Source organism: Cervus elaphus, chromosome 19, assembly GCF_910594005.1.
Source record: "Cervus elaphus chromosome 19, mCerEla1.1, whole genome shotgun sequence".
NCBI classification, from domain to species: Eukaryota; Metazoa; Chordata; class Mammalia; order Artiodactyla; family Cervidae; genus Cervus; species Cervus elaphus.
The window spans coordinates 80,571,876-80,594,401 of record NC_057833.1 but is presented as its reverse complement, the minus strand read 5'-3'; the positions used below and the strand labels follow the sequence as shown (position 1 = coordinate 80,594,401).

The window sequence follows — 22,526 nt, the reverse complement described above, 5'->3', positions numbered from 1 at the left end:
TGGCTGAGTAAAGCTGAGCACCGAAGAATTGATGCTTTTGAACTGTGGTGTTGGAGAAGACTCTTGGGAGTCCCTTGGACTGCAAGGAGATCCAACAAGTCCATCCTAAAGGAGATCAGTCCTGGGTGTTCATTGGAAGGACTGATGTTGAAGCTGAAACTCCAATACTTTGGCCACCTGATGCGAAGAGCTGACTCATTGGAAAAGACCCTGATGCTGGGAAAGATTGAGGGCGGGAGGAAAAGGGGACGACAGAGGATGAGATGGTTGGATGGCATCACCGACTTGATGGAGGTGGGTTTGGGTGGACTCCGGGAGTTGGTGATGGACAGGGAGGCCTGGCGTGCTATGGTTCATGGGGTCGCAAAGAGTTGGACACGACTAAGCAACTGAACTGAACTAAACCACAACTTCTTTATCCATTCATCTGTTGATGGACATCTAGGTTGCTTCCATGTCCTAGCTGTTGTAAATAGTGCTGCAGTGAGCTTTGGGGTACATGTGTCTTTTTCAGTTTTGGTTTCCTCACGATATATGCCTAGTGGTGATATGGCTGGATTGTATGATGGTTTTATCCTAAGGAATCTCCATACCATCTTCCATAGTGGCTGTATCAATTTACATTCCCACCAGCAGTGAAAGAGGGTTCTCTTTTCTCCACACTGTCTTCAGCATTTGTTGTGTGTAGACTCTTTGGTGATGGCCATTCTGACTGGTCTGAGGTGATATCTCTTTGTAGTTTTGATTTGCATTTCCTAATAATGAGTGATGTTGAGCATCTTTTCTTGTGTTTGTTAGTCATCTGTATGTCTTCTTTGGAGAAATGTCTTCTTCCTACTTTTTGTTTGGGTTGTTTGTTTTTCTGGTATTGAGTTGTATGAGCTGCTTGTATTATTTTGGATATTAATTCTTTTTCAGTTGTTTCATTTGCTATTATTTTCACCCATTCTGAGGGTTGTCTTTTCACCTTGTTTATAGTTTCCTTTGCTGTGCAAAAGTGCTTTATTAGGTCCCATAATCATATGGGATTTTTGAGCATAAACTTAAAAATATGTTTATTTTTGTTTTTATTTCCATTATTTTATTTTATTTCCATATATTTATTTTTATTTCCATTATTGTAAAAAGTGGGTCAGGGAGGACCTTGTTGTGATTTTTGTCATAGAGTGTTTTGCCTATGTTTTCCTCTAAGAGTTTTATAGTTTCTGGTCTTCATTTAGGTCTTTCATCCATTTTGAGTTTATATTTGTGGATGGTGTTAGGAAGTGTTCTAATTTTGCTTTTTTACATGTAGCTGTCCAGTTTTCCCAGTACCACTTATTGAAGAGGCTATCTTTGCCCCATTGTATATTCTTGTCTCCTTTGTCAAAAATAAGGTACCCATAGGTGAGTGGATTTATCTCTGGGCTTTCTATCTTGTTCCATTGGTTATATTTCTGTGTTTGTGCCAGTACCATACTGACTTTATGACTGTAGCTTTGTAGTATAGTAGTATAGTCTGAAGTCAGGAAGGTTGATTCCTCCAGCTGCATTCTTCTTTCCCAAGATTGATTTGGCTATTCAGGGTCTTTTGTATTTCCATATGAATTGTGAATTTTTTTTGTTCTAGTTCTGTGAAAAAATGCCATTGGTAATTTGATAGGGATCGCATTGAATCTTTAGATTGTGTTTGGTAGTATAGTCATTTTCACAATATTGATTCTTCCTACCCAGGAACATGGAATATCTCTCTATCTGTCTATGTCCTCTTTGATTTCTTTCATCAGTGTCTTACAATTTTCTGTATACAGTTCTTTTGTCTCCTTACGTAGGTTTATTCCTAGATATTTTATTCTTTTTGTTGCAATGGTGAGTGAAGTTGATTCCTTAATTTCTCTTTCTGATTTTTTCAGTTAGTATATAGAAATGCAAGTGATTTCTGTGTATTGATTTTGTATCCTATGACTTTGCTAAATTCACTGATTAACTCTAGTAATTTTCTGATAGTATCTTTAGAGTTTTCCATGTACAGTAGCGTGTCATCTGCAAACAGGGAGAGTTTTACTTCTTCTTTTCCAATCTGGATTCCTTTTGTTTATTTTTCTTCTTTGCTTGCCATAGCTAGGACTTCCAAAATATGTTGAATAATAGTGGTGAGAGTTGGTACCCTTATCTCATTCCTGATCTTAGGGGGAATGCTTTCAGTTTTTCACCATTGAGAATAATGTTTGCTGTGGGTTTATCATATAAGGCCTTTACCATATTGAGATAGGTTCCTTCTATGCCCATTTTTTGAAGAGTTTTTAATCATAAATGGGTACTGAATATTGTCAAAGGTTTGTTCTGCATCTGTTGAGATTATCATATGGTTTTTATCTTTCAATTGGTTTATATGGTGTATCACATGGATTGATTTGAGTGTATTGAAGAATCCTTGCTTCCCTGGATAAACCCGACTTGATCATGGGGTATGATTGGCCACCTCTTCTTAATCTCTTCTCCTTCTATTAGGTTCTTGCTGTTTCTGTCCTTTATTGTGCCCATCTTTGCATGAAATGTTCCCTTGGTATCTCCAATTTTTTTTTTGAAAAGACCTCCTCTAGTCTTTCCCATTCTATTCCTTTCCTCTATTTCTTTGCACTATTCACTTAAGAAGGCTTTCTTATCTCTCCTTGATTTCTCTGGAACTCTGCATTCAGTTGAGTATATCTTTGTCTTTCTCCTTTGACTTTCACTTCTCTTCTCTTCTCAGATGTTTATAAGTCCTCCTCAGACAACTGTTTCCCATTTTTGCATTTCTTTTTCTTAGGGATGGTTTTGGTCACCGCCTCCTGTACAATTTACAAATTGTTCTTCAGGCACTCTATCAGATCTATATCTTGAATCTTTTCATCACTTCCACTGTAAAATCATAAGGGATTTGATTTAGGTCATACCTGAATGGCCTAGTGATTTTCCCTACTTTCTTGAATATTAAGTTTGAATTTTGCAGCAAAGAGTTCATGATCTGAGCCACAGTCAGCTCCAGGTCTTGTTTTTGCTGACTGTATAGAGCTTCTCCATCTTCAGGTGAAAAAATATAATCAATCTGATTTTGATATTGAGCATCTGGTGATGTCCATGTGTAGAGTCCTTTCTTGTGTTGTTGGAAGGGGGTCTTGATCATATTCTGTTTGCCTTTCTTTACCTTGCTTAATTTTGTAATCCTAGGTCAAACTTGCCTGTTACTCCAGGTATCTCTTGACTTCCTACCTTTGCATTCTAGTCCCCTATGATGAAAAGGACATCTTGTTTTGATATTAGCTCTAGAAGGTGTTGGAGGTCTTCATAGAACCATTCAAGTTCAGCTTCTTTGACTTTATTGGTTGGGACATAGACTTTGATTATGGTGGTGTTGAATGGTTTCCCTTGGAACAAACCAAGGTCATTTTGTCATTTTTGAGATTGTACCCGTGTACTGCATTTGGGACTCTCCCGTTGATTGTAAGGGCTGCTCCATTCCTTATAAGGGATTCTTACCCACAGTAGTAGATATAATGGGTATCTGAATTAAATGGATTTTGAATTTTTCAAAAGCCTTTTCTACATGTATTGAGTTGATCATGTTTTTAATCTTCAATTTGTTAATGTGCTGTATCATATTGGTTTTCAGATATTACAAAATCTCTGCATCCCTAGGGTAAATCCCACTTGATCATGGTGCATGATCCTTTTATTGTATTGTTGTATTTAGTCTGCAGTTATTTTATTTACCAGTATTTGGTTGAGGGTTTTTGCATCTATGTTCATCAGTGATAATGGCCTATAATTTTCTTTTTTGTAGTATCTTTGTTTGGTTTTGGTATCAAGGTGATTTGGCTGCAAAGGATAAGTTCAGAAATGTTCCTTTCTCTGCAGTTTTTTGGAATAGTTTAAAATGGTTAAGCATTAACTCTTCTGTAAACTTTGGTAGAATTCATTCATGAAGCCATCTGATCCTAGATTTTGTTTCTTAGGAGTTTTGAAATTACTGGTTTAGTTTGCTTACTGGTAATTGATCTGTTCATATTTTCTCTTTCTTCCTGGTTCAGTCCTGGGAGATTGTACCTTTTAAAAAATGTGTCCATTTCTTTGAGGTTGTTCATTTTATTTTATTATTTTTTTTTTTTAGAGGTTGTTCATTTTATTGGCATATAGTTTAATAGTGGTCTCTCATGAATCTTTATATTTCTGTGATGTCAGTTTTAACTTCTTTTCTGATTTTATGGATTTGATTTTTCTCCTTTTTTTTCTTAATATATCTGGCTAAAGATTTATCAATTTTGCTTATCTTTTCAGAGAGCCAGCTTTTGGTTTCATTATTCTTTTCTATTGATTTTTAGTCACTATTTTAATTTATTTCTTCTCTGATCTTTATGGTTTCTTTTCTCCTGCTAACTCTGGGTTTTGTTTATGCTTCTTTTTTCTAGCTCCTTTAGGTGTAAAATTAGGTTGTTTGAGATTTGTTTTTTTCTGATTTAGCTTTTATAAGAGTAAATTTCCCTCTTAGAACAGGTTTTGCTAAATCTCATAAATTTCAAATCATCGTGTTTTCATTTGTCTTTAGGTATGTTTCTATTTCCTGTTTGACTTCTTCAGTACTGCATTGTTTAGTACTCTATTGTTTAGCCTCTATGTGTTTGTGTTTTTTTGCAGTTTTTCTTTTTTTGTAGTTGAGTTCTAGTGTCAACATTGTGGTCAGAAAAGATGCTTCTTATGACTTCAGTTTTCTTAAATTTACTGAGGAATGTTTTGCGACCAGCATGTGATCTATCCTGGAGAATTTTCCATGTGCACTTGTAAAAAATGTGTATTCTTCTGCACAATATTCAGATGAATATTTTTTGTATATATCAGTTAAGTCCATCATTTCTAATGTGTCATTTAAGGCTTATTGATTTTCTGTCTGGGTGATTGGTTCATTGATGTAAGTAGGATGCTAAATTTCCCCCACTAGTATTGTGTTACTGTTGATCTCTCCCTTTATGTCTGTTAATATTTGCTTTATGTATTTAAATGTTCCTATATTGGGCGCATATGTTGTTACATATGTTTACAATTATATCTTTTTCTTGGATTGATCCCTTGACCATTATGTACTGTCCTTCTTTGTTTCTTGTAACAGTCTTTATTTTAAAGTCTATTTTGTCTGATATAACTTTTGCTACCTCACCTTTATTTTTTTTTTATTTCCACCCGCTCACTTTCAGTCTGTGTATATCTTTAGATCTGAAGTGAGTCTCTTGTAGGCAGCATCTGTTTGGGTCTTGTTTTTATATCCATTCAGCTGCTCTGTGTCTTTTGATTGGAGCATTCAGTACATTTACATTTAAGGGAATTATTATATATATGTTTTTATTGCCATTTTGTTAATTATTTTGGAGTTGTTTTGTGGACCTTTATTTTTTCCTTTCTTCTTCTTTTGTTCTCTTATCTTGTGATGTGATGACTGTCTTTAGAGTTATATTTGGATTCCTTTTTCTTTTTGTGTGTATATCTATTATAGATTTTTGGTTTGTGGTTACCATGAGGTAAATAGGTATATGTATATGTGTATTGTTTTAGGTTGCTGATACCACAATGTCAAATGCATTTTAACCACCCTGCATTTGGACTCTGCTCCTCTCATGATACTGTTATTTATATCATATTTTACATCTAAATGGTTTCTGTATTCTTTACCTGCTTATTATGGATATCAGTGGTTTTATTACTTTTGTCTTTTAACCTTCCTGCTAGCTTTGTGCATGGATGGTCCTGGGGTTATTTCCGGACTACTGGAAGGCAGAGCAGGTCTTGGAGTCTAGTTGCAGGATCCAGGCATTCTAGAGCTGGTGTCAGATTACTGCTAGTGGTAGGTGGGTTTCTGACACAGAGCCTGGGGTATCCAGAAGCTTGAATTGGCCTGCTAGTGGGCAGAGCCAGGGCTAAGTTTGTCCCAGGACAGGGTCTGGCCTTTTGGTCAATGATCTGGGTCTGCAGACTGCAGGATTGTGGCTTTCTTGCATCTGGTGCCTGCCCATGTTGGGTGAAGGAAGGTCCTGGGCCCTCTGGTGGTAAGGGTTGTGTCCTGAGGCAGCTACAGACTCATGGGGTCTTCAGGCAGCCTGTCTGCTGATGAGTGGCCCAGTTAGTTACATGGCCTGAGGTGTCTTATAGTTTCTGGGGGCATGGCTGGGTCCCAGGGCTAACTAGAGGGAGGATTCCACAATGACACCTGCCAACACCAATGTCCACATGGTAGAAGGAGCTCCCTAGAATGGTTGCCACTGGTGTCTGTGTCCCCAGGATGAGCTGCAGTTGCCTCCTACCTCTCTGGGAGACTCTCCAAAACTAGCAGTTAGATCTGACCCAGGTCCCTATCAAATTATGACTAATTTTGAGATCCTGGAACATGTGAGATTTTGTGTGCACCTTTACAAGTGAAGTCTGTATTTTCCCTAGTGCTCTGGTACCTTCCAAAATTAAGCCCCACTGACCTTCAAAGCCAAATAAATGCTCTGAGGGTTCATCTTCCTGGTATAGGACCCCTAGAATGGGGAGCCTGACATGGGCTCAGACCTCATACTCTTGTGGGAGAACCTCTGCTGTGGAATAATTCTCCAGTTTGTGGATATCCACCTAGGGGTATGGGACTTGACTATATTGCAAATCCACCTGTCCTACTCATCCTGATGTGGTTCCTTCTTTTGTCTTTAATTGTAGAGGATCTTTTCTGGTAGGTTCTGGTCTTTTTCATCAGTGGTTGTTCTGCTTATCATTGTTATTTTGATGTGCTCATGAGAGGAGGTGAACTCATCCCTGATAGGTTATTATAAGATAATGGGTATAATTCTCTGTGCTATACAATATATTCTTGTTGCTTATCTGTTTTATATATAAATTACTATTTGTATCTGTTAATCCCACATCCCTAATCTGTCCCTCCCCCTCCCCTTTCCCCTTTGCTAACCACAAGTTTGTTTTCTGTATCTGTGTCTGTTTATGTTTTATATATGCATTCATTTGTGTTACTTTTTAGATTCCACATGTAGATTATTTCGTACAGTATTTGTCTTTCTCTGTCTGACTTACTTTACTGAGCAAATATTCCTTAAATCTCTCCCTGTTGCTACAGATGACAATATTGTATTCTTTTTTATGGTTGAGTAATATTCCCTTGGGTATATACCATGTCTTTTTAAACCAGTCATCTGTTGATGTATACTTGGAATCAACCCAGTTGTGGCTAGTTTGTTTTTAATCTACATGCACTATAAACATTGTGACTGATTATCAACAAAATGAAGCTTCTGTTGTGCTGGATTAGGTTTAGTCGCTCAGTCATGTCTGACTCTTGTGACCCTATGGACTATAGGCTCCTCTGTCCATGGGATTCTCCAAGGCAAGAATACTGGAGTGGTTTGTTGTTTCCTTCTCCAGCACATCTTCCCAAACCAGGGATCGAACCTGGGTCTCCTGTATTGCAAGCATCTCTTTACCAACTGAGCCACCAGGGAAGCCCATAGACCAGTTGTGCTGAGCAAGTGCTAATTTTCTTTGGATATTAGGAGCAAAGAAACAGAATGGTATAGACAAAAATGCATCCAGTCCTTTTTTTAAAGTAGATTTAACTGATAATTCAGTATAATCACAACCATAAAAAGTCTTATGAAGTCAAATCATGGAGGAAGTAATGATAAATTTTTCCATAGTCATAATAGAAAAAAATTTTATTGCCTGTTACATGCCAATCTCTGTACTTATTCATTGAATAAATACATTTTAGTCACCTACTGTGTGCTAGGTACTTAAATAGACTCTGATAAACAAAATGGACATATTACCTACCTTTATTTCATATTCACACTAACTCTACACAAGATATGTTACGGTTACTTAAATTGAAAATCAGAAATGTTAACTAGTCCGGAATTGCAGAGTTAACTGTCCAGAATTACACAGCCAATAAATAATGGAGGGCTTCCCTCATGACTCAGCTGGTAAAGAATCCGCCACCAGTGCAGGAGACCTGGGTTCAATCCCTGGGTTGGGAAGATCTCCTGGCGAAGGGAACAACTACTCACTCCAGTATTCTGGCCTGGAGAGTTCCATGGAATGTATAGTCCATAGGGTCACAAAGAGTCAGAAATGACTGAACAAGTTTCACTTTCTTTCACTAAATTGTAGAGCTAGGATTTGAATTCAGGTCTGTGTGATTCCACAGACCACATTTTTTCCTTAAAGCTACAATAATGTGTTCCAGTATGTGACTGAAGTAAGGGAGTGCAAACACATACACAGATATATAAAGGCATGAAATGCAATAATTTGCATTGCCTAAATGAACTGTGCTGTTTTATCTGGAGTAGATAATCTTGGCTAAATTGTTGCTGCAGTCTCCTCTTTGCCCCCCTACAATTTATTCAAAACATAGCAGCTAGAGTGACCTTAAAATACAAATCCTATTTAGTTACTCTTCCTGTACAGACCCTCCAATGGAGTGCCTCCTCCCATATCCCATCCCTCCTACCTCAGTCTCTAGAAGTAACCATAGTCATTGTTATCAGCTTGGTTTGTATTCTTTCAATTCTGAGTATTCATTTGCAACCTTTTTATATAAATAGAAACATAGTACACATATTATTCTGCAGATTGCTTGTATTTTCAGTTGAATGCCCTATGTTCCTAACATAAAAATCTATATTCTCTTGATATATATTGTTACAAAGTAGAATGAGGAAAGCTATGTTATTGATTCCAAATTACACAACTCTTTTATCATGTTGCTATATGATGATTGATTTTGCATTCATAAAACAAGCAGCATCTTTTATAACAATTACCTTTTTGTATCTGTAGCATGAAATAACTTACTTTAAAAAATTACTGTTGCCGTGTGTGTGTGTGTGTGTGTGTGTGTGTGTGTGTGTTAGTGACTCAGTCGTGTCCAACTCTTTGCAACCCCGTGGACTGCAACCCACCAGGCTTCTCTGTCCATGAGATTTTCCAGACAAGGATACTGGAGCGGGTTGCCATTTTCTTCTCCAGGGGATCTTCCCAACCCAGGAATCGAACCCGGGTCTCCTGCACTGCAGGCAGATCCTTTACCGACTGAGCTACAAGGGAAGCCCACTGTTGCCATAGGAGTGTAATATTTGTCATGTTGCTAGATTCATCATTAGAGCATAGATTCTTAAATTATGAATAATTGTTAGAATTTCTTCTTTTACCATAGTTAACTTCCAGTTGAATATTTTCAACTGCTCTTGCCTCCGCTCTTTAGTAGACATGTTAAGGCTATGTAAAGTAAAATGAAGAACTGAGGGCCAATCATGGAAGCAGGGGACTTGGCTTTACTCATTCAATGCTATTAAAATTAGTTATTTGATAAGTGAATTGTGCCACTGTGGGTAAAGACTGCAAACTACAGCTTCACATTTGCTTTTGATGGAAAATATGATTTTCAATATATTCTATTTCATTTATATCCTTATTTTAGTTGTTTTGGATTTAATATATTAAAATCTTTTTATTTTTAATTACAGGCTCGAGTTATAGCTGTGCTGGATTGGGAGCTTTCAACCATTGGTCATCCTTTGTCAGACTTGGCTCATCTCTCCATGTTCTACTTTTGGCCAAGGACTGCTTCATTGGTAAATCAAAGCCGTCATTTGCAAGAAAACATAGGTATGAAAACATAATGTTGCCTAAATTTCTATTAAGGTAAAATTGTCTTTATTTATCTCCATAATTAACAAAAGATAATTTTATAATCTTAGATAAACAGCTTTTATTTGTTTCTTGAAATGTTCTTAAATCTTCTTTACCAATTTTTTTTGAAGTGTGCCATTCCACTTCTAGTAATTTGTGACAAAATATAATCATTTCTATATACTATTCTTTTGGAAATAAATATTTGGAGCATGTTTTGCTTTGTAGAAAAAATGGTTTTATATTCAATTTTATATGTAATATGACATTTAAAATTATTCACCCTGACATTTTTATTAAAGTTTATTGTATGTACTGTTTTTATAGGGATACCATCAATGGAAGAACTGATTTCAATATATTGCCGCTGCAGGGGAATTAATTCTGATCTTCCTAACTGGAATTTCTTTCTTGCCCTTTCATATTTCAAAATGGCTGGAATAGCACAGGTAATTAATTTTTTAACGTGCGTTTCACTATTACCTACTGATGTACTCTTGAAAATAGTTTTGGTTTTGAGGGGTTTTACATTCTTTTTTTTTTTGGCCACGTAGTCACTTGGCTCGTGGAATCTTAATTCCCTAACCAGAGATTGAACCCAGGCCCCTGGCAGTGGAAGTACAGAATCTTAACCACTGGACCAGAGAATTCGCTTATATTAATATCTTTAGATCAATTTATTTTCCACAATGACAAATACCAAACATGGATAAAATATAAATTCAGAGTTTACAGAATAGGAATTTGGCAAGGGAAAAAGTTGAGTAACAAATGTGGTATAATTGACCAAAAAGATGGAGGAAGGGAGAGAAAAAGACATAATGACAAAAATAAGAAAAGCATGTGAGAATTGGTTATTTCCTGAATATCAATATAAGAAAGAGCTAAACTCCTAATGTGATATCTGATTCAGATTGTAAAGCCATTTATTAATCAGGGCTGATGGTGAGGAAAGAATTATCATTATATTTCCCAAAGCCTAGCACAGTACCTAGCATACAGAAGCCTCTTAATTATGTTTTTGAGTGAAGATAAGCAAAATTGTCTATTTTCCTAATAATATGATAAATTTTGAGAGAAAATTGAACATAAGTACAGTTTTTTTTTTAATTTACAGTTTAAACAAATGCATTCTTCATTATACTACCTCATTAAACTAATTCTTCATTAACCTAACTTTGAATCTTTGTTTATTTAAGAAATTAAGATGCTTCATCACTAACAAGGGGTTAGGATTTATAGGAAGAAGAAGTAAATAAGAGATTTTAGAAACAAAAGGAATGGGAAAAGAAAGATTAAGGAAAATTATGGTTATTTTTCCCTGTCCTCAGAGTCCATGCTGTCCTCCAATACCTGAAATATCTTCTAAGAAGTTGTTGTGTTACATCTCATCCTGTAGTTTAGAATCATATTACTCATATTAGTTAAGCTTGTTGCTTGCTTGGATTTCTCATAATAAGGTTTATGGTGTGTTTCTGTATGTCACTTTCCACAAAAAAGATAACAAATAGGCTGTCAATTTAAAATGGATTTTCATTTCAAATGAAAACTTGACATGGTTTATGATTGAAATTAATATGTCATAAACTACTATATGTCATAAACTATATAGTAGTAACTTTAGAGATGATCATAAACATTCCATTCTAACTAGAAATGTGAAATTGGAAATGATGGAAAGACTGTTACAGTGTTAATATTGTACAGAGAATTACATAAAGAAGTAAACTAGTGAAATTCAGTTGATATTGTTTGGGGCAGGGAACCAGAGAATATATTATGTTGGAAGCACAGAACATGGAGAGGTAAGAAAAAAAAGTTGAGCATTCCACTAACACTGTTCAAAGGAGAATAGTTTCACCTAAATTAAAGGTCCAAAAAATGAAATAAAATATTCTTAGAAGTCATTTCACTGTCTTTTTTTTGGTTTTATAATTTTTAATTTTATTTTGAATTCTTTAGATTTTTTTTTCTCAACTATGAAGGTAGAACAGTGATCTTTAGAGATGATATAACTTGCCAATTTGGTATCTTTGGTAACTGCTAAAGTAATTTTGAAGTTTGGTTTGATTTCCAGCTATAATTCTGTTATGATGAGAGTGTGTTAACCAGATGATAAGCATGTCATACTTTCATTTGGACTGGCATAATTTTTCCTGCATGTAAATTAATAGAATTGATAGTCAGATTTATATCTTAGTACTTTGTAAGTTTTGTGATTCACATAGCTGGAAAACTGGAAAGACTGGATAGCTGAAGAATAGTTTCCATTGAATTTTAATCACTTTATGTTAATTTACTTATAGGGAATTTATAATAGATATCTTCTGGGAAATAATGCATCTGAAAATAGCTTTCAATATGCCGATGTTGCACAACCTCTGGCAGAAACTGGATTGCGGCTCTCAAAAAGGTAAGCAAAATATAGATTCTGTGGTTAACTCAAATAAAGTCTTTATTAGGTATGTGAGGGTCATAAGCTTTAGAAAGATAGGGATTGTTTTTATTGCTTACAACACAAGGATTACTGCTGCCAACCATGGTTATTCTTTTTTTTTTTTTTTTGGTAAATCTCTTTTATGCTTGAAAATAAGTTGACTTCACATATAAAGAAATATCAATTTAATATTAAAAGGTTTTTCTCTTTTGCCAAGTTGAATTATAAACTTTTAAGGATATTGATAAAATTCTGAAATGTTCCCTTCTAATGTTTGTTACTTACATATACCTATTTAAAATTATGTATTATATAAGATGATTTATTAAGTTTAAAAATGTTGCTCTCTTCCACCATCAAATTGCATGAAACTGTATTCAGACATTTAAGCATCTTTTAATTCATATGATGTCCATTAGTGGGGCACTTCTGAGGTATCTAATATACTTTTTCAAACCATACCTCCATCTAACAGGTGTGATGCAGGGGGAGGGTAAATTAGGGGATTGAGATTAACATATACACACTACAATATATAAAATAGATAATCAACAAGGACCTGCTGTATAATGGAAGGAACTCTACTCAATATTGCCATAAGCTTTATGGGGAAAAAAATCTGAAAAAGAATAACTGTATGTATATGTATAATTGAATCACTTTGGTATACCTGAAACTAACACATTGTAAACCAACTACTCTCCAATGTAAAATAAAAGTTAGAAAAAAAAAAAAAAACAACAGTGTAATACATAGCACTTACTGAATGCATGAATGATGTTGCCCCTGGAAATTTTGCCCAAGCCACAAGTTTCCATGACATCACCTTAAAAGTGAGTGTTAGTTGCTCTGTTGTGTCTGACTCTTTACGACACCGTGACCTGTAGCCCTCCAGGCTCCTCTGTCCATGGAATTCTCCACACAAGAATACTAGAGTGGGTTGCCATCTCCTTCTCCAGGAGAACTTCCCGACCCAGGGACTGAACCCAGAGCTCCTGCATTATAGGCAGATTCTTTACTGTCTGAGCCACCAGGGAAGCCTGACATCACCTTAGCACCATTGTATTTTACACTTCATCTTATACATGAATATTTGTGATCTCTATAACATAATAAATGACAGTGCTTCTCTTCATAATGATCCTTAAAGATCTTACTTATAATGACATCCTGCAGTTGTATTTGTGAGGCATATACTAGGAGTGTCTAATTCTATTTGTGTCCAATTTCTTTGCCTTCTTGTTTAGAGATTTTGATGGGTGAATCCAATGAAGATTTTAAACTCCCATTGATTGAGGTCATGCCAGGCTATCTTTTCTCCAAAAAGTGCTTTAAGCACTAAAGTTTAATGTTCAAAATAAAGTGATTCTGCATTCCTCCCATAACCATGAAAGATTTAAAAAAAAAAAAAAAAAAGCTCCAAAATACGGAAGCTCTTTCTGAGAGATGTTTTTGGGGAATTGGGGGAAGACTTCACATTCTATACAGAAATCTGTAATAATGACTTTGGACATCTTTGTAACTTTTTTCTTTCTTTGTAATTTTTTTTTAATAAAGATCTTTCAGCACTGCACTTCCACAGACTGATATTACCCGTCAGTTGTTTGTACAGACTCGGACAGGTCAGGAAGTTCTTATTAGGGTGAAGCAGTTCATGAAACAACATATCCTCCCAGTGGAAAAGGTAAGTATTCTATAAATCAACAGAATGTATTTGTGCTTCAAGACTATTGGTGAATTACTTCTGTTACCTCTTCTTCTAGGAGTGCCCTGGTATCATTTCTTTGCAGTCAACTTACCCAGATGCCCCTTCTCACCTTAGCACTGAACTGCTACAGAGCCTAATCCTGAAAAATGCCAAGCTTCTAAAATATGCCAAAGGAATGCCACATAAATCTGTGGAATTAAAACTAAGTCAAAGGGAATTAGCTGTTTGTAAAGTTAAGATCTTTGAATAGAGTAAAACATTACTTTGAGAGTCTTTTCCCAAGGCAGTCACTTTCAGCCTTTTTTTCTGTATGAGCCCCTTTAAAAATTAAAAGGACTTTATCTTAAACAAAAAGGGCATACCCAGAAAATTTTGTATATCATTTGAAACTGTACATGGATACTACCACTGTTCCCCTCACAAGCTCCTGTTCTAAGGTGTTGTTTCAGTAAATCCACTGAGAGTAGACAAGTAATGTGACACACTCATTCATTCAGTTAACAAATAATAATTGGGTACCAAGTAATGGGTTAGGCACCTAGCAAACCATTGAAGGTAAAAGGAAGAACAAGGAGACAGGACTTGGTACTCCTACAGAGTTTATACTTTACCATGAAAGAAAGGCATAAGAGATGATAAATGCTGTGAAGAAAAGATAAAAACTATTGTGACTATATAAGGCATTCTTGCCTCAAATTAGGTTGTCTTGGACAAATAACTTTATCTCTCAGAGGCCCAATTTCTTTATCTACAGTATGAATAGGTATGACTATATACATAATAAATTCCCATTTAAATCTTCTGTGATTCTGAGAGCTCCAGAGCTAGGTGAGAAAAATTAAATAGAAAACTGAAAAAGACAAATTCTTTCAACAAAAATTTTCAGTGTTGATATGTGTTTATAGAGCAGTTACTATTGTTGATTGAATTATATGAATAATTATAGTATTTTTAGTGAAGATGTGGAGTGAGATGAGCTTGGCTCACAGTGTGGAATATAACTTAATATGAAGAATTGCTTTCCAAAATAGTCACTCCTTATATGTGGTCAGTGGTTAAGGTATTACTTTGCAGACTTTCTGCTCTAGTTAGTATATATACAATTTTGAGGTTTAAAATTCTGAACTTTTGATGACCAGAATGTAAGACGGTACTGTAAATCTTATAGAGGAAAACATAGGCAGAACACTGTCTGACATGAATTGCAGCAATATCATTTTGGATCCACCTCCTAGAGGATGAAAATAAAAACAAAAACAATTGGAACCTAATTAAACTTAAAAGCTTTCGCACAGCAAAGGAAAAAACCATAAAACGAAAAGACAGCTCACAGAATGGAAGAAAATATTTGCAAATGATGCAACCAACAAGGGATTAACCTCCAAAATATACAAACAGTTCGTGCAGCTCAATATCAAAGAAACAAACAACGCAATCAAAAAAAAGCCAGATCTAAGTAGACATTTCTCCAAAGAAAACATGACTGAAAAGCATATAAAAAAATATCACTACTTTTATTAGAGAAATGCAAATCAAAACTACAGTGAAGTATCACCTCACACCAGTAAGAATAGCAGTCAGAATCTACAAACAGTAAATTGTGAAGAGGGTATGGAGAAAGCAGGAACTTCCTACACTGTTGGTGAGAATGTAAATTGGTGCAGCCACTATGAAGAACAGTATGGAGGTTCCGTGAAGAACTAACAGTGGAGCCACCCTATGATGTAGCAGTCCCACTCCTGGGCATATATTCAGAGAAACTCTAATTCTGAAAGATAGATACTCCCCAATGTTCATAGCAACACTATTTACAATAGCTAAGACATGGAAGCAACCTAAATGTCCATCAACAGATGAATGGATAAAGAAGATGTGGTACATATATACAATGGAATATTACTAAGTCATGAAAAAATGAAATAATGCCATTTGCGACAACCTGAATGGACCCAGAGATTATCATACTAAGTGAAATAAGTCAGACAGAGAAAGACAAATGTCATATGATATCACTAATATGTTGAATCTGAAAATATGATGCAAATGAACTTATGAACTTATTTATAAAACAGAAACAGATTCACAGACTTAGAAAACAAACAAGTTTAACTAAGGGGAAAGGTGAAGGAGAGAGATAAATTAGGAGTTTGGGATTAACACATATATATTACTATCTATAAAACATATCATCAACAAGGACCTACTGTATAACACAGGGAACTCTACTCAATGCTCTTTAATAACCAATATGGGACTGAAGAAGAATATATATATGTATAACTGAATCATTTTGCTGTAAGCCTGAAACTAACACAACATTGTAAATCAACTATACTCCCTGTAAAATTAAAATTTTTAAAAATAAAATTCTGAACTTTGAGGTATTAAAAGAAAATACAACACTTTGAGTTGAAGATGGCAGACTGAAATCTTGGATGAATAAAATCCCCTTGAATTAACAATAATTTTTTTAACTGTATTTTTAAAAGCACAAAAATAGGAGAAGTACACATTAAAGGACTAAAGGTTTTGAAAAAAGAATGGAAATTGGATTTGGAAAGCAGAATGGATCATACCAAAGAGTAAACCTTAACAGCCACATTTCAAGAGAATTTCAAAGTGAGAGAGGTCTTTAATGCAGATGGTAACCAATTTTTTCTTTTTACAATGGACCCTCTATGATTGCCTGTTATGAAGAGCAAGAATGAGAAGAGGCAGAGACATCAAGATATTTGATTGAAGAACAAACCTGTAATATGTGGGCTGCTTGGCCTGGTTTCTAACACTCCTGGGTAGCAACAGTGATTGCTCCATACAAAAGGCTGCCAGAGTACTCTAAGAAAGCAGATGATCTGTTTCCAAAAAACCAGGGCTTCAAATGATGGTTAGTGCTCCAGAGAAGAGTTCTCCACTTTTTTTTCCCCAATGTGGGATTTGGTGTAGACCCCAACTTGCCTATCAGCCTACCTGATTTATTCAAAGGAGAGTCAACTGGCAGAGGAAACCAAGTAGCCTTGTTCTTTCATTCCTAAATGTAAATGAGCAATCAAGGGATGCACAGAAGAGGTGTTACTAGTTGGATCATAATACATCTGCTGAACCTCATCTCATGCAGCTACTAAAATATTTACAAAGAATTTTCAATAAAATGCTTTGTGATAAATTTAGAAAAAGCAATCTGTAGTTTTAAAGGAAAGATTGTCAACATTTTGTGTGGCAAGGAAGGCCATAACCATTTTCTGTTTGCAGATTTTTCAAATTTAGAATATATCTAATGAGAGTTTTCCTTCCTTTAAAAACTTGTACTAACCTCTGTAAATGTTTTATCCTGTAGAATGATTCTGAACAGTACTCATCCCTATCTGTGAACACATGCATTTGAAATGATGCTTGGAGAAAAGTAATTAGCTTTTTCAATATAGAAGGAGAGAAAGCCTATAAAATTCTGTCCACTATGATTATAACTATATTTATAAAAACTAGAACAGTCATATCTAGAAAATAAGATTGTTATCATATAATACACTAACATCTTAATATTACATATCTTTAGTAGTAAGACTCCTGATGATTTTCTCTTAATACTTTATATATATTCCCAACTTATAACAGGAAAAAAATAAGGTTCAATTTATGCCCTTCTAATGACCTTTTAAAATTGTCTGGATATCATAAAGTAAGAATATAAGAACCGATTATCCATTAACATGTTAAAAGGTGATTCTTCCTGGAGGGGAGGGAGAGGGAATTGGTGGTAATCAAAAGGTATAAACTTCCAGTTATAAGATAGATAACTAGGAATGTAATACACAGCATGATAAATACAACTTACAGTTATGTGTGAAAGAAAAAATGTTTTCTATTTCTTTAATTTTATATCTATATGAGATGTGTATATTCACTAAACATTGTGATAATCATTTCATGATGTATGTTAGTCAAGTTATTATGCTGTATATCTTAAATATATAAAGTGCTATAAGTCAATTATATCTCAATAAAACTGGAAGAAAAAAGGAAATGAAATAAAGGCAATTCTTCTTATTTAAAATGAATAAGGAGCCTTAAAATAGCATGTAAAACAGAAACTAGCAACATGACATACTTGAGAACACACTTTTAATATAATGGTAACATTAGTCATATTTTTTACTGAATCTAATAATATATTAGGGAAGAATTCTTGCTTCTTTTTTTCTAACAGACTTAAGTTTAAAGTGAAAAATGTATTATATTGCAAAATTACTTATAGGTTCAGATTTAAGACTATGAACTAACATACTCCAAAACAGTGTCTCTGTCAGTGAATGAGAAAGTTAAATATTAAAGGTGATATCTGGGGAGAATTGATCAGGCACCAAGCATATTTTCTGTTTTCCTTTTCCATCAATAAACTATTTTTTCATACTTTAAGAATTAAAGAAAGATTCTTTAAAGAAAGATAAATTGTATTATTTTAATTCTGACTTCTACCATACCACATGTTGTGTTGTTCAGTCGCTAAATCTTGTCCGACTCTTTGCAACATATAGATTTTGCAAAATTCCAAGTCAATAGACTTTTTTTTTAATCAATAGACTTTAAACAGAAGTATTAAATAATACTTCCCTCAGAGCTCAGTTGGTAAAGAATCCGTCTGCAATGCAGGAGACCCCGGTTCAATTCCTGGGTCGGGAAGATCCCCTGGAGAAGGGATAGGCTACCCACTCCAGTATTCTTGGGCTTCCCTTGTGGCTCAGCTGGTAAAGAATCTGCCTGCAATGAGGGAGACCTGGGTTCGATCCCTGGGTTGGGAAGATCTCCTGGAGAAGGGGAAGGCTACCCACTCCAGTATTCTGGCCTGGAGAATTCCATGGAATATACAGTCCATGGGGTCGCAAAGAGTCAGACACGACTGAGCGACTTCCACTTTCACTTTTCACTATTAAATAATACAAATTTTTAAATAATTATATAAATGGCATAAAGAAAACTGAGCACCAAAGAGTTGATGCTTTTGAACTATGGTGTTGGAGAAGACAAGTGAGAGTCCCTTGGACTGCAAGGAGATCCAACCAGTCCATCCTAAAGGAAATCAGTCCTGAATGTTTATTGGAAGGACTGATGCTGAAGCCGAAGCTCCAGTACTTTGGCCACCTGTTGCGAAGAACTGACTCATTAGAAAAGACTCTGATGGAGGGCTTCCCTGGTGTCTCAACTGGTAAAGAATCTGCCTGCAATGCAGGAGACCTGCGTTCGATCCCTGCGTTGGGAAGATCCCCTGCAGAAGTGAACGGCTACCTACTCCAGGATTCTGGCCTGAAGAATTCCATGGACCTCAGTCCATGGTGTCAGAAAGAGTGGACATGACGAGCAACTTTAACTTTCACTTGATGCTGGGAAAGACTGAAGGCAGGAGAAGAAGGGGACAACAGAGGATGAGATGGTTGGATGGTAACCCGGACTTTATGGACTTGAGATTGAGCAAACTCTAGGAGTTGTTGATGGACAGGGAAGCCTGATGTCTTGCAGTCCATGGGGTCACAAAGAGTCAGACATGACTGAGTGGCTGAACTGAACTGACAAATGGCATAGTGTAATTTCTCACAACTATAGAGTCAAACAGAGGTAGTCACAGATGGGAATTTATACGTGTATTACATAACACATTTCTTATCAAACACAATTGCATTACTATTTCCATGGCAACATGAGGAATGGAAATGTTAATAATTAACAACCATAAACAGGAACTCTTCCAATTTAACTTATTTCCCAACAGAAATGACAAGTACTGTTCATTGTGGTGCCTGTGAAAGAGCCATCCTTTGTCTTCTTGAAGTTTTAGACTAGCCATGCTTCAATAAAAGGAACATTTTAGCATATTTACTTATATGACTGTAATTTGGTGGAACAATTTTAGAAAACAATTTTGTAATACAGAGTTTTGACCAATGTTCATAGCCTTACTTCAATAATTCTATTAGCCTGTATGTAGAAAATAAGTTCAGAGTTGTTTTAAGAGCAAAATATTGGGAAATGTCCTTATAGTGCAATATTTTAGTTCACAGATTAGAGATTACTGTTATTGTTTTTATGTAGCTAGTTGTTAAATTTCAACTTACCCTTTTATTTATCACTTTATTTATTTACTATTCCTTCTTACAATGTAGATGTTCCTTCTTGGATCAAAATCCTTTAATGAGAATCTGCTAGTAAATGCTTATTTTTCTTTCTTTTTTTGTTTTTTTTTTCAGATCTGAAAAGGGAAGTAATGATTCTCTCTGTACCCATCATATCTTTTAACCACTCATATTTTCCTTCCATTGAATTTCTGTGCTTCATTCAAGAAAGGAGTAATTTCTTCAGATCCTTCTTTCAATTTATTATTATTTGAATGTAACTAGTCCATCTTTCAACCTTGCTTAGAGGGGTATATCTCATTATTTGGGTTGTGTCAGAATTGCCTAGAGAGATAGTTAAGATTACAAAAATAGGAATACATAAGTAGACTCATCGAGGAAGGATACAGCCTGGACCCTTGTGTTTTATCAGGGGGTTCTGATGCCCACCAAAATTTGAGAATCACTGCCATTGGGTTTTTAAATTTAATTACTATGGTTTTTCTTTGCCTCAAGTTGTATTCAGTCTTTTTCAGGTTTGTCTGCCCAAGTTTGATAGTCCTTTGTCGAACTCTTAATTCCTTCTTTTATTCTTGGAATCTATTGGACACCCATACTTTTTATTCTGTATTTAATCATTATTCTATCTGTGGCCTTTGGGGGTATGATTCTATTTTGTTGAAATTTTGTTTTTGCTAATTCTTGCTAATGGTGGTTTGTTACCTTGAGTGTTTAGTTTTTTTCATTCTGGACTCATGTTCTTTGGAATGGACTTTTATCTGCAGGGATTAGTCAAGACTTTTTAAAAAAAGAACTTTTCCTCCAGAGTGAATTTGCTTTTACTTCTGCAGTACTTTCAGGCACTATCACCAGGAACACTGTAAACTTAATTTTTGACTTGAATCTTTAGGGCCACATAGGTATGTGAATTCAGATCTCAAACTTGATTGAAGACAGGCTTCAGGTTAGAAATGTTTCTTTTTTCTATTCCATCCTGTGAATGGCCTTTATTCAGCTTTTTGTTTTTATTTTCTACTTTTTTCCACTTAGGTTTTGCAGATCAGGCATCCTGGCTTTGATGCAGGGAAATGGTGGTCTCTGATCCCTCCTCTTGCCCTGTTTCTGACATTTGGTTTTGCCTGCCTATGTGGCCCATTGGAAACTAGGATCTAGGCTAATATGGATCAGCCTACACCCTCCAGACAACTTGGTTCCAGTGCTCACTCACACCTAAAGTCGGGCATTTTATTCCTGGCCTCTGAGAAGTTTCCTTATTTTTCTTTCAGTACAGCTATGTATTATTACTTGTATTTTTTAACTTATTTTTAATATTTTACCCAGTATTTTTAGTTGTATTACCCTGGGAGAGGATTCTATGACCATCTAGTATGCCATCTTACTGAAAATGGAACACTCGAATCTTGGTGTAGGATTTTCAAAGTTAATTCTCTAATAGCAAGGCAGCATAATTTTGTGAGGAATAAACTATTGTATTATTTATTATAACTATATATTATATATGATTATATATTACACATATAATTATATGTATTAGCCTGGGCCCTAGTTTCCAATGGGCCACATAGTCAGGAGTCAGGAAGCAAAACCAAATGTCACAAATAGGGCAAGAGGAGGGATCAGAGATCACCAGTTCCCTCTACCAAAGCTAGGATGCCTGATATGCAAAAAAAAAACTATAAAATTTGTTATAATTCTGTGTCTGATTTTAGAAAGAAATTTTCCTGATTCAATAGCAGTTGAAAGAGCTTTCCACTTAAATATGTTTATTTACTTTGGATATTAGCAGCTTATGGCATTACTTTTCTTAACTCTAACTAATGAACTTCTTTTTCCTTTTATACTTTTAGGAGGTAATTGAGTTCTGTGTTCAAAATGAAAATTCAGCAGACAAGTGGAAAAAACCTTTAGTAATTGATAAACTCAAGGTAAGAAAAATAAGAGAACCTTAAAATTGGAGAATTTATATGCAGGTTTTTTTTGAGAACTTAGTTTGTTTCTCTTCTCTTGTTATATATGTAGAGGATAATTATATCAGTTATAACTTTTGTTATATATGTAGAGGATAGTTATTCAAGTATACTTTTTAAAAAATTTAAAAATAGAATCTGTAATATACAAATTAGTTTACATAGTGTGTTGTGTGTGATATGTAATGAAGACAGCCTCTTATAGCTATTCAAATTAAAAATACAATCAGCACTCTCACTTGAGACTGAAGTTGAGGCAGAGCATTTGTCCCACATAGGCTTAATCCAAATTTCATGTTTTCAAATGTTAACACATGTTAGAAATTGAAGTGCACAAAATAGTGTATTTGGCATAATTATACTCAAATGGAAGAGATTTTATAATAGCCATGATTCAATAAGAAGCACTCAAGTAAGTAAATTTAGTTTTTTAGCCAAATATGAGGAAGCTTTGTGGAAAAGTCATTTATTTAACCATTGAGAAAATGTTGATTTATAATGAATTAATGACTCTGCACATTGTAGGATACAATGAAATAATTTCATAAGTTTGAAAGGCATAAATACCAATATCTTTTAAAAGTAAACTGTTTTAGGTTGTG

At 35.0% G+C, this 22,526-nt stretch overlaps 1 protein-coding gene across 1 annotated transcript in view; it reads left to right on the top strand.

The window, feature by feature from the left end:
- Window positions 1-22,526, top strand: part of ACAD11 (acyl-CoA dehydrogenase family member 11) — a 103,844-nt gene that overhangs the window by 38,922 nt on the left and 42,396 nt on the right. Inside the window, exons 6-10 of the mRNA XM_043873584.1 lie at window positions 9,525-9,666; window positions 10,018-10,139; window positions 11,997-12,103; window positions 13,685-13,811; window positions 21,805-21,882. Of these exons, the coding sequence (XP_043729519.1) occupies window positions 9,525-9,666; window positions 10,018-10,139; window positions 11,997-12,103; window positions 13,685-13,811; window positions 21,805-21,882 (576 nt within the window). The remainder of the gene's footprint in view (window positions 1-9,524; window positions 9,667-10,017; window positions 10,140-11,996; window positions 12,104-13,684; window positions 13,812-21,804; window positions 21,883-22,526) is intronic.